This window comes from Chaetodon auriga, chromosome 1, assembly GCF_051107435.1.
Source record: "Chaetodon auriga isolate fChaAug3 chromosome 1, fChaAug3.hap1, whole genome shotgun sequence".
NCBI classification, from domain to species: domain Eukaryota; kingdom Metazoa; phylum Chordata; class Actinopteri; order Chaetodontiformes; family Chaetodontidae; genus Chaetodon; species Chaetodon auriga.
In genome coordinates, this window is record NC_135074.1 from 33,349,866 (window position 1) to 33,363,550 (window position 13,685).

General features: G+C 42.9%; 1 protein-coding gene across 3 annotated transcripts in view; it reads right to left on the reverse strand.

Annotated features, from left to right (window-relative positions):
- Window positions 1-6,138, reverse strand: part of LOC143324003 (transient receptor potential cation channel subfamily M member 1-like) — a 38,684-nt gene extending 32,546 nt beyond the window's left edge. For 2 of the 3 annotated variants that reach the window (XM_076736173.1, XM_076736166.1), the window contains exons 1-2: window positions 5,831-6,138; window positions 180-256 (exon numbers count right to left, since the gene is read on the reverse strand). In XM_076736173.1, the coding sequence (XP_076592288.1) occupies window positions 180-256; window positions 5,831-5,914 (161 nt within the window). In that variant the 5' untranslated portion in view covers window positions 5,915-6,138. Of the gene's footprint in view, window positions 1-179; window positions 257-2,030; window positions 2,280-5,830 lie in introns of those variants that run through there. The other variant, XM_076736183.1, reaches the window with a different exon arrangement.
- Between the last annotated feature and the right edge of the window lie 7,547 nt (window positions 6,139-13,685).

Here is a 13,685-nt window from a genome sequence, read left to right on the forward strand (position 1 = left end):
AGTGTGTGAATACTACGAGTCTAACTCTGGTAACAGAGAGAGATATCATTATTATTATTATTATTTCAGGAAGCAGCAATATGAGTAAAGTCTTTATCTTTGTGAGGTCCAGCACTTCATTCAGTCCCTGCATTCAGAAGTCTTTTTAAATGAAAGAAACAGGACAGGTGTGTTGGTACCTGCTGGTGTCTTTGCTGAGAATGACCTGGATACATTCTCTCTTCTGGAAAGTTCTCTCAATCCACGCTTTCTGGGTCTGAAGAGAAACAGGATGTAAAGATCACGACATCAGCAGACAAGCAGCCCAGAAACATCAAGAGTTTGAACACAGCTGCTTCTCTTCACAGTCACAAGCTCTTATCTGACGAACAAGAAAAACATTCATCGTAATCTTTGTCTGTTAAATAAAGAGAAATATTTCCACAGCAGCTATTAATTACCGATGTCACTTCATTTTTACTAACTTATCCAGTAAAAATAGAGGAAACACAACAGGAAGTAGCTTTAGAACGAAAACAAGAGGACATGTAATAAAGACAAACGACAAAATCAAAGAGATGATCTTTAAATTGGAGATTTACAGCTTTGTTCTGTCTCAAAAGCTCCAGCTTGATCAGCAAGACGTAAAACTGAGACTTATTTACAAAGAAACTCATGATTGATTGAAAGTTCACAGCCGTCCACAATCTGTTCAAAGTCTCAGAACTTGATTCTGAATTCCAGCAGAGATCCCAGTTTCCAAATATACCTGTCAGGCACAATCAATTATCTAATTATTTAATTCCCAGTGTTTCAGAACAAAGAAACCATCAGTTTTTGAAGATGGACATGTTCACCTCGTCACAATGTGTCCATGAGGACGCTGGTCCATACAGCTGAGACATCAAACTGCTCATGTCTGAATGTATCTGGCTAATTACTGGGAGAGTGGAGCTTTCCATTTCTTTCTGCCTGAAATCCTCTTATGGTCCTAATCCTGCTGCTGCTGCTGCTGCTGCTGCTGCACAGAGAAAAACACGAAGAGTCCTTGCAATCTGTTTAAATCCATACAGCACTAATGACTGTGTGTGATGACATTTTTCACATTCATTCACACTCATTTCGGGAGTGTCCAGAACAGAACTGGTGGATTTTATTCTTAAACTTCAGCAAAATCATTTAATTTCAGTGGAACTAAGTTGGAACATAAAAGTAAATTCACACGAATTTAATACTAATTTACCATTCTGACCAATAACAAGCTGTCCTGACAGAGCTGAGCTCTGATTGGATGGAGTGCACAATGGAGGGAGCTCCTGTGTCAGATTATACATTGATCCACAGCAGGGACCTGGTTTACCAACACATTCCCATTCTCACTTTGTCAGTAACCACTCTGTGGTCAAGTTAGTAATAATAAATGTGCAAAATCAATTCAACTTTCAAATTAAAGCTGGTGTGAACAATGATAAACACGTGGTTCATGTTGTGAAATTATCTCAGTTTGGTTCAGTTTAGGACTTTTAGGACTGGGGGGAGAACCTCCGGCCTCTGGACTGCCTGATCCGGCCTGTGAGGCAATTCAGAAATACAAATATTTTATACTAACAGCTGCACAGTGTACTTATATGCCTGAGGTATGAGTAGTAGGCCTTTGTAGGCTTCTGTAATCAATCAGCAAAATATTACCTTATATATTTAGAAGAAATGACTGTCAGCATCAGAATCAAAGATTTTGTAGCCTCAAAATTTAGAAAACAGCAAGAAACTCTGAACATTGGACTTGAAAACAGGCCTGGGAAGACAGCTGTTTGATGTATTATGATTCTAGTATCATTCATATCATTTGCTCTTAATAAAGACATAGAATTACCTGAAGTGAACTGTGCACATCATTCACACTCACATGTTCTGGAGATCAAAAGAAGAAACTTCCATGTAGAAACTAGCTGGTTTTTGATCACAGACAAACAACTTTTCTCTCAATTTTTCTGACATTCACACGCACCATTCTGGATATCAAATAGCAAAGATTCATAGTCCCAACAAACCTCTGAGATGCATCATCTTCAGAAGAAGATAATGAATCATAAATCTGTGTGGACCACTCATTCTGCAGCAGTGACACTTCCCATCTCAACAGGTGTGTCTCTCCATCCTGAAACAGGCCCAGACTGTGGACCAATCAGTGACCGATGAGGCAGTTCTCAGAGGACCCGTCAACTCTGTGAGGACCAGTCAGCTCTGTGAGGACCAGTCGGCTCTGTGAGGACCAGGTGGCTCTGTGAGGACCAGTCAGCTCTGTGAGGACCCGGCAGCTCTGTGAGGACCCATCAGCTCTGTGAGGACCCGGCAGCTCTGTGAGGACCCATCAGCTCTGTGAGGACCCGGCAGCTCTGTGAGGACCGGGTGGTTCTGGCTTGGTCTGGGGCATCAGTGCAGCTCAGCAGATGAGAAAGGAGTTGATTTTATGCAGCTGAGTGGGTTCATATGACGAGCATGTGAGGCAGCAGGGCTCTTTGTTGGAGCCAGTCTCATGACTCCAGTCCGAGGTAATCCTGCTAGTCTCATGACTTGTCGAGCTTGAACACAAGAGTATTTTCTTCCAGACCTGGAGCCAGGATCAACAAATCTGCTTTAAGAAATCTCCACAAACCTCCAGACATCCAACAGCTGAACATTTGATTTTCAGCACTGAAACTTAATTCTTAACAAAAGTGAGTCCAGTTCAGAAATTCTGCTTCTTGAGTTTTTTATTTGGATTTTGTGGACTTTTTACTTTCCCCCAACACATTACAACCAGAAATCCTCAACCTTTTACTTTACTACAAACAGAACCACAGCCAGAGTTTTAGTAATAGTGACCTAGGGAGCCCAAATTCCCTTAGCAGGACCATCCAGAAAAAAACATTTTGGACCAGCCACCAACCAAACTCCATTATTCTGACTTGGTATATAAGAAATATCCAACATTTTATTAATCAATTTACCATTGAATCACTTAAATCAAATTAGCTTTTTCAACAAAATAAAAAACAAAGTACATGTAATCTGTGTATACTTGTCCAAACTAGCAGAAATACCACATGTCCTCACTGAACTCACCAGGCTTATCCCTGATTACTTTTATCTGACAGAGTTTAAAAGTCAGGAAAGTCCAAGTTGATGTCTTCAAATGTCATTTTGTCTGACCAACAGTTGAAAACCCACAGAGGAGGAGGAACTCAAGAGGTACTGAAGGTAACCACCAACCGAAAGACATTTAAGCCTTTAGAGCTTGTCTGACGGACGCAGACTTGGATGACGTGCAAGCCACCGAGGCATGTAGCACTGAAACATCCAGGGTATCTCTGACAGCCCTGCTGACTGCTCGCATTTCAAAAAACAATCTGTCTGCAAAAAGGAATTATAAGCAAAATCAGCCAAGAAGAAAAAGCCTGCTGATAGCTGGAGTGCCAGGTTCAAAATACAGAGATCAAGGCAAAGAAAGGTATAAGACCACCTTAAAACAGACTCCAGGCTTACAGAAATCATCGAGGTGGAAAATATGATGATGCTGGTCTTACAAAATCCACTGAAGCTAAATATTTCAATACAATGACAAGCAAGAAATTCTGAAGAGAGTAGAACCCCACAAAGACACCAACATCTTCATTAATGACCACGAGAAACAAAAGAAACTGCTACGACAGCTCAGAGAGGAGAAGAAGAAGAGCGCCATCGGCTTCCTGACTGATGCTGCACTCCCCTCCTGATCCCAGCTCTCTGTGACGTTCAATGGTTGCTTTGATCCGGACAGAAACGTTCTTAACTCAAGGAGTTATCACCACAAAGAGGACGTCTGTCGGCCCTTCAGGCGTTTACAGATCAAGACCAAAAAAATATTGTTTCAAATTCACAAGAAATGATGAACACGTAACCCAAAATGTGTCAACTTTAAATCATCTTTACCATCTGTCTATCTGTCTGTCTGTCTCCATTTCAGAAATGTGCCGTTTGCCGTTCAATACTGAAATTTATTTTTTAAGAAGCATCATTTCATAAAACTACTGCTGAAAAGGCTGTCACACCTTTTCCATCTGTGATCTGATGGTTTCAATAATGGATCTTTTGAAGCTTCTTCACAGAATCTTTACAGATACTGTCGATCCCGAAATCCTTATTAGAAAATCCAAAAACATGGGCGTCATGATGTTTCTCTAAAATTGTTACTTCATTATACAAAGGACAGAGGTCTCTATTAAAGACATCATGAGAGGACGGCGTAGCTATAATCTGAAAATGACTCCACAGAAAAGACATTTGTCATCTTCTGTGCTGCTTCATGAAATCTCCTCCAATCACCACAATAAACATGTCAATTATCATCATCCATCAAACGTCTGAACTCGAATTAGCAAAGATTTAGAGACGTCATGGATTTCCTCGCAGTGCATCTCAACTTTCACTGTCCTTTAGATCAACTGTTTTATCTTCTGATAGATTTGCATGAGGCCTTTTTGTCTGCACATGCTGAAACTCTGAAGTCTGACTTCCAGCTCTCAGTGACACTTCAGCTCGTTCACAACACATCAACGTGAACTGAAGAACAGTGAGACGGATTAACAGGCACAGGACAATGGACGGAGTGTGAGCGGGCCCGGCAGGATTTGGATTACGAGGGTTTGAATGAGATTAATAATGTTCAGGAACAACTTGTTTGCATAATGAGCTGTTATATCATTGTCTTTACAGAAACAGGAAGTGGACCTGCACCTGTGAGCCAATCAGAGAGGGTGAGACAGAAACAGAGAAATGTCCGGTGTTTGATTTTTATGCTTCCCACCAATGTTCTTGAATAAATAACCGTCAGTAATATGAAAACGAGCCATCAGTGAAGCCGCTCAGTGTTGGTGAACTGACCAAACCTTTCTGAACCAGCAACCTCTAAAAGAGAAAATATTATTCTAACAAATTCAATTTCTGGATTATTCGTGGTGATGCATTCATGTATAAACAGCATTTTGAGCTTCAGATGGAGGACATGGAGCTAATTTTAATGTATGTATGATCAGGTTGATTATCTACATGATAAAAATACATGAAGCTTCAACGACTGATCAATCGGTGGACTGACAGAAAAATAATCCCAAACTATTCTGATAATCGATTGTTTAAGTTTTGTTTTCAGTTCCAGCTCATTTTTGTGGGTAAAAAAATTCAGTGTATTTGTGTTCAGGACTGTTGATGAGATGAGATCACTGATCACATGATGCTTTGGGAAACAGCGATGCTCATTTTTCATTGTTTTCTGAATGTAATGGAGTAAAAGTATGAAGTGGCCTGAAAAGAAAATACTTTTACTAGTTACTTTTCACCCCTGCTGACCTTTGACCTTCAGCTAAAGTTTGGACAGCAGTAATAAAGCTCGTTCTGACACCACTCGGGGTGGCTGTGGCTCAGGAGGTAGAGCGGTTGTCCACCAATCAAGAGGTCGGTGGTTCGATCCCTGGCCGAAGTATCCTTGGGCAAGATACTGAACCCCAAAAACTGCCCCTGATGCTGCGCCATCAGTGTGTGAGTTCATATGTACATTGGATCAAAGCGTCTGCTTGACTAATTGTAAGACTTTGAGACACGTTTCATGTCCATTTCATGGACGTCATTGTTTCCTCAGACAGCAGACACTTTCTGCAGATACTGACGGTTGTTTTAAGTTCCTGCCTTTAGTTCGCTTTGACTGTGGACTGAGGACAAATTGACGACGACGTCCAGAATCAGCTGAAAATTTGAATGGAAATCAATTCAGACACCACAGACCTGATGTCTCTGCCAAGATCTTTAAGTTTGAACGTTCAGACATCTGTCTCACCTTCTGTGATCCAGAGGACGCGCTGCGTTTGATGGACGAGTGTTTGAACGATCCGTTAGTTCCTCTCCTCCCTCGGCTGTCCATGTTGATCAAGTTCACCTGTCCTCCACGTTCATCCTCCTGTCTCTTCCTATCTTCTGTCTCTTGTCTACTTTTGTCTCCTGTCTCCTCCTGTCTCTTGTGTATTTTTGTCTCCTGTCTCCTCTGTCTCCTCCTGTGTCTTCCTGTCTCCCGTCTCCTCTATCTTCTCTTGTCTGCTTTTGTCTGCTCTTGTCTCCTGTACCTCCTCCTGTCTGCTGTCTTGTCCTCCTGCGGTCCAACCTTCAGTGCTGTGATGCGTTCAGGCGTGTGTGGGTGGGATGTGACAGGCGGAGACCCTGTCCTCTCTCTCCCTGTGTAATCAGGATTAGTGGACGCTGCTGAGGACGGAGGGTGGTGCTCTTTAATGGATGGAGATTTAATAAATGGTGATTGAAGGTAAATCTACTTTAGGATGAATCAGCCTCAAACCACTTTGAGCACGCAGAGACTGTTGTTTCCTACTTTGGATCAAATGCCCTCGTACTGTCTGCTGTGTTCATATCGGGTGATGTGTCCGTACCTGGTCCTCATGTCAAACTTGCCTCATCAGACTGAAGCGTCGACTCGAGTTGACCGGCATGAAAACCGCGACTTTGATTGGCTGAATGAAGCCGCGAATGAGCGGCTGCGTTCATCAACACGAAGATCATCGACTGTGATTCTGTCATCGTTTCTGTCTCACAGCTGCTGGTCGTAGACAAGAAGAAGAGACAGAAGAAGAAGAGACTGACCGGCGGACTCATGCTGGTTCCTATTTTCTCATGTGAACATCAAACACATGTACATCAATCAATGAAAACTTCAATCAATCCGGCAGTTTTCTGAATATCCCACATTTTAACAATTAATATGTTCCTGACATCAGCTTGATACGTTAGAAAAACCGATGAACAGGACTGCGTTTCATTGTATCAATAGGTTGAATCAATAAATCCTGAGTTACACTGTGAATCAGTCCTCTGTCCTCAGAAGCACAGTGATGTCAACGTGTGTTTCAGTCTGCTGTTTTGATGTCTGAATCTCATTTGAAATAAATGTGATTGAATGTTTGACTGCTGATTATTAAAGAAGCTGAAACCTGCAGGATTAAACACACACACACACACACACACACACACACACACACACACACACACACACCATAACTACTGTTAACCCTGACCTTTTGCCTCAGTCTTCATCCTAAAATGTAATGATTTACATTGTGGGGACCTGCATTTTGTCCTCATAATGTGACAGTGTGAACAGATTAATGTCCCCACAACATAAAGAATACATGGTACACACACACAGAACAAAAACACACACACAGAACAAAAACACACACACAGAACAAACACACACACACAGAACAAAAACACACACACAGAACAAACACACACACACAGAACAAAAACACACACACAGAACAAACACACACACACAGAACAAACACACACACATACACAAAACAAACAGACACACACAAAACAAACAGACACACACAAAACAAACACACACACACACAGAACAAACACACACACATACACAAAACAGACACACACAAAACAAACACACACACACAAAACAAACACACACACATACACAAAACAAACAGACACACACAAAACAAACACACACACACACAGAACAAACACACACACACACACAAAACAAACACACACACATACACAAAACAAACAGACACACACAAAACAAACACACACACACAAAACAAACACACACACACACAGAACAAACACACACACATACACAAAACAGACACACACAAACACACACACACAAAACAAACACACACACATACACAAAACAAACAGACACACACAAAACAAACACACACACACACACATACACACAACACACATGTGCACACACACACAACACACACACGTGCACACACACACACACACACACACACACTAAGTACGGTTCGTGTTATCTGAATCAGGATTATTGTTGTGTTGTCGCACTGGAGCAGTCGGGAGTTTAATGCCTCACAGATGTTATACAACCACCTGTCAGTCTGTCCACCTGTCAGCCTGTTCACCTGTCAACCTGTCCACCTGTCAGTCTGTCCACCTGTCAGTCTGTCCACCTGTCAGTCTGTCCTCCAGTCAGCCTGTTCACCTGTCAGCCTGTCCACCTGTCAGTCTGTCCACCTGTTCACCTGTCAGCCTGTCCATCTGTCAGTCTGTCCACCTGTTCACCTGTCAGCCTGTTCACCTGTCAGTCTGTCCATCTGTCAGTCTGTCCACCTGTTCACCTGTCAGCCTGTTCACCTGTCAGTCTGTCCATCTGTCAGTCTGTCCACCTGTTCACCTGTCAGCCTGTTCACCTGTCAGCCTGTCCATCTGTCAGTCTGTCCACCTGTTCACCTGTCAGCCTGTTCACCTGTCAGCCTGTCCACCTGTTCACCTGTTCACCTGTCAGCCTGTCCACCTGTCAGTCTGTCCACCTGTTCACCTGTCAGCCTGTTCACCTGTCAGCCTGTCCACCTGTTCACCTGTCAGCCTGTCCACCTGTCAGTCTGTCCACCTGTCCATCTGTCCTCCAGTCAGCCTGTTCACCAGTCAGCCTGTCCACCTGTTCACCTGTCAGCCTGTCCACCTTTCAGCCTGTCTACCTGTTCACCTGTCAGCCTGTCCACCTGTCAGTCTGTCTACCTGTTCACCTGTTCACCTGTCAGCCTGTTCACCTGTCCACCTGTTCACCTGTTCACCTGTCAGCCTGTCCACCTGTCAGTCTGTCCACCTGTCCATCTGTCCTCCAGTCAGCCTGTTCACCAGTCAGCCTGTCCACCTGTTCACCTGTCAGCCTGTCCACCTTTCAGCCTGTCTACCTGTTCACCTGTCAGCCTGTCCACCTGTCAGTCTGTCTACCTGTTCACCTGTCAGCCTGTCCACCTTTCAGTCTGTCCACCTGTTCACCTGTCAGCCTGTCCACCTTTCAGTCTGTCCACCTGTTCACCTGTCAGCCTGTCCATCTGTCAGCCTGTCCACCTGTCAGTCTGTCCACCTGTTCACCTGTCAGCCTGTCCACCTTTCAGTCTGTCCACCTGTCAGCCTGTCCATCTGTCAGCCTGTCCACCTGTCAGTCTGTCCACCTGTCAGTCTGTCCAAAGCAAGGTATGACTGAGTACAGTTATTCAGTGTTCTTCTGTATATATAATTTGTATTAGCCTGCTTTAAAATACCACAGACACATTGCCATTCAGTTAAGTAGGTCCACTGTTATTATTTTAATTCTAACCGTTATCATCTTCATAATTATTCACGTGATAGCCATTATCACTGTTAGGCCTACTGTTCATATTGCTAGCACAGTGACGTCTGCAATTAAAGTCGGGGAGCCGACATGTTATTCAACAATTTTAAAATCATCCTGATAATAAAATCACTAATACTGTCAAACTCAAGCCAAAAGTAAGCGGTGATGCAGACTGCTCAGCGCTGCCAGAGAAAAACCTCGGGCTAACCGACCTGACACAATATTTTGACTTTGGCCTTTTGTCTTGCAGTTTTTATAATCTCTAAAGTTCTTCTGTCTTTGGGAATTGAGTTTCATTGCCTCTGTATATTTAATTCATTGTTCTTACTTGGTGGGTTGCGCAGATTTAGCTTTGATTCTAATTTTTATTTAATAAATTAATTTCATTTCATAGAAAAACTAAATTTGTTGAGCTGGAAGATGTATTAGTATTAGTATTAGTATTAGCTGTTGTGTCTTAAACTGTGTCCTCAGGTTGAGCAGACCCCCCCCCCCCCCCCCCCCATACACAGACATATTATATAAGTATATTATTATATAATGTCTTCATGGATATATTCATGTATATGCTTTAAAGTCAATTCCATTTCATACACATACATATACTTAAGGATAATGCTGGAATCCAAAATGTCTGCATTAGAAACAGGTTCTTTGATCAAAGTTTATGATATTCGGGTGTTCCTCTGCTCTGCTTAGGATACACATCATGTTGTTCGGGTGTGTCTCTTCAGCTCATGTAAAATAGAAATTTAAATGTCTTTTTTTTTTTTAACTCCACCCCTGGACTTTCTTAAATGGGAGGAAATCTCAACCCCTCCAACATTGAACGCAAAGTTACACCCTTGGAGTCAAAGTTCCTGAACACCTGGGCGTGGCTTAACCTACGCTAACATCAACCCACGCTCCATGAAAGGTGCCAAAACCTTCAGGACATGAACTCCAGAAATCAACCCCTCCGCTTAAACAGTGACAGGTGACATCCTTTACTCACCTGTACACGACTATTTTACAAGATATGTGACTACTTACCTGCTGCACAATGGGGTCACAGCGCCGCCCAGTCAGCAGACCTCCAGGTAAAACAGGAAGTAAGACCATGATGCACTTGAGGGAGGGAGTGAGTGAGTGAGTGACGATAATATGACTTGATACTGCCCCCGTGTGACCAAAGTTTGTAATAGCAAAGGAAAATGTGGCTGCCTGCCTGTCAATCAGCTTCTTTGCTCAGACTGAAACAATGTTACACTGAAAATACACAAAACACTTTCATTAAAGTACATCTGGACTGACGTGGATGTGTCACTTTACTTTTATATTACCATTACTTCCTGGTTGCTATCTGTTTACATCTGCATGTATATGTATACATTTATTCACACAGGTAATACCTGCATATGCATACATCCAATCACAGACTGTGTCCCAGCAGATCGGAGTTCATGTCAAACCAAAAGTCAGTGTTTAATGTCCACCACATAAAGCAGCACTTTGTGTCATGGACACCAGCCTGTACCTGCCTTCAGGACTGCGTGAAGTTACTCACTATTCAACACTGGGTAAAATGTAGATTCTGCAACAAAATGTACATGCAAAAGGTTCTACGTTGTTCAAAGCTGCTGATAGGTGATGTATTTCCGGCCTGGGGAGACTCCTTTTCAATGCAAGTGACAGTCAGCTGGTGTGGATGGCAGCTGCAGCCACTGGGTGGCAGCAGAGCAGGAGGCTGACCCATGTGTGTGTATGTGTTCTGAGAGAGGTGCACTAAAGAGACCTGAGGGCTGTTGCACAGAACCTAGATAGGGGATTAAGCCAGGATTTTTCAGTTATCCTGGTTGAATTTAGCCGTGACTCGGTCGCATGAAAGCAGAAGCAGAAGTTACCATGGAGATTTATTCTGTACAGCTAGCCTGCTCCAGGCTTGATCAATCCTGCTGCTATCTGACCAGTCAGCTGTCACTCCCATTGAAAATAAATGTGTTTTACAGTTATTCAGTGTTCTTCTGTATATATAATTTGTATTAGCCTGCTTTAAAATACCACAGACACATTGCCATTCAGTTAAGTAGGTCCACTGTTATTATTTTAATTCTAACCGTTATCATTTTCATAATTATTCATGTGATAGCAATTATCACTGTTAGGCCTACTGTTCATATTGCTGTCCGAGGTTTGATGAATACGTATATTACTGCACACCTTGAGATGATTAGAAATGGCTGATGAAGTTGCAGAGGTGGTTTCAATTAAGTCAATGACAAGGCAATATATAAAGTCCCATTCACGTGTTTCTTTCTTCACAATGGCGTGCCCTTTTTTGGATGATGTGTTGGATGAAGAAGCACTTATACTGAGAAGGGCTTTCCGACGTGAGAGAGTGTTTCGAGACAGGTCAGACCTGTTGGTGTTTCCTGACAACTACCAGCATGAGAGGTACCGATTTTCCGGTGATGGCATCCGATACTTGTGCAGACTGCTGGATCCCAAAATTCAGCACCGCACATCGCGGAGTCACGCCCTCACCATCCCACAGATGGTCTGTGTAGCACTACGTTTCTTCGTGAGTGGAATGTTCTTATATTTGGTGGGAGATGCTGAAAACCTGGATAAGGGCACCATTTGCCATTAAATCAGAAATGTGTATTTGCCACTGAAATCATTGACACACATCTTCATCACCTTCCCTGGCCACAGAAGAATTTGCTACATCAAGGAGGAATTCTACAAGATTGCCGGTAACATCAATTACAGATTACAAAAAAGTGTCAACATTAGAATAGTCTCTGTAGGATACTCATTATTTTGTGTTACAGCTTTCCCTAATGTCATTGGTGCGCTGGACTGTACTCAGATCCGCATTAAACGTCCATCAGGGCCACATGAAGGTGATTTTGTAAACAGAAAATCCTTCCGCAGTATCAGTGTTCAGGTAAGAATGACTTATGGTTATGGTCAACTACATATATTAATTCTGTGTATTAAATTACCTTAATAGACTACATCTTATTGTTTCAGATGATCTGTGATGCTGACTGTGTAGTTAATAATTTAGACGCAAAGTGTCCTGGCTCGGTCCATGACTCCCGAGTCTTTCGGGCCAGTACAGTGTACCAGCGACTATCACAAGGTGAGCCACACAAATTTTGTCTATACACACCTTGAACATAATGACTGTATCAAAAGTTTTACTCTATTTATGTACATTTTGTATTCTCAGGTGAATTTTCTGGCATGTTGCTGGGAGATAAGGGTTATACCTGTATGCCATTCCTGCTCACTCGCCTTGCAGACCCTCAAACAGCAGCATAGCAAGCATATAATCTTGCCCGGGCCAGAACAAGGGCCTGAATTGAGATGGCATTCGGCCTTCCATAGTCACGTTTTCAGTGTCTTCACCACCTTGTAGCGATCAGCTGTCACTACCACGGGAGGTTACTCGCGTTCATCCCCGCACGCACACACCCCTTCGCCGTCACTTACACACCTCCGCTCCGGAGCCAATGGTGGCCGACACCTAGTCGTCTTAGGTTGATGACGAAATCCAAGATGGCGCGCATAGTCCGACGAGGAAGCAGTGAGGCCGTACTGCCGAAGGTCAGCGTTTTGCCGTGCTTCTTTTCTGCAATAAGTTTGCAATAAGTCCGCGTATGCACTGGAAGCCGTGTGGGTGTAATCCTGGTTGTTAAAACACCGGAACGACGGAGCCGTGGATCTCTCCTCCGCAAGCTGCAGCAACTGCTGGGATGACTCCTGACTGACTTGACGGAGATGTGGACTGGGCTTAACTGGACTGGACTCTGGTGAGGTGACTCCGGGTAGCCGTGAGTTATTTTTCGTTCTTCTTTTTTTTTTTTTTTTTTTTTTTCTTCTTTCTGTTTTGTGGAGAGAACGTTGAACTGATTTTTTCGTCCTTCTGAACCAAGAGGATTGTTTTTGTTTTTTACATTTAACTGAACTGAACTGAGAAAAAGGAAGTACTTTTTGTTTTGGGATTTCTGGGGAGGGGAAAAAACGGACTGGAGTTTTTTGAGTTCATGGATCGGACTGATGATTTGCTGATGTGTTGTTGTGGTATGATTTGTTTGCTCTGTTGCTATTTTGCTGGTTGATTATTTCTTTAATACACAGTGTGCATTCAACCCTATACGCAGTGTTATTGTGTTGTTTGTGGCTTGCTTCATTGTTGGTTGTTGATTCTGCTTATATTTTAATATTTTATGTGCGACTGACAAACAAACAAAAAAAATACTGACTCACACCCTGACGACGTATTGTTAGGCGCTGACCTAACTGGCACCCCAAACAAATATTCCATCAGTCCGTTACATAAAAAGTGGCACCCCAGATGGGACCTGCGAAACACTTTAAAGGGCAACAACCTAAAACTGAAACATTGTGTGCGGCTCAAACAAGTATCCTGCGGAAACACAGGACAAAACACAGAGATCTCTTTAACAAAAACAAAACTAGACCAACACAACGAAACTCTGGAGGACCCAACAAATGT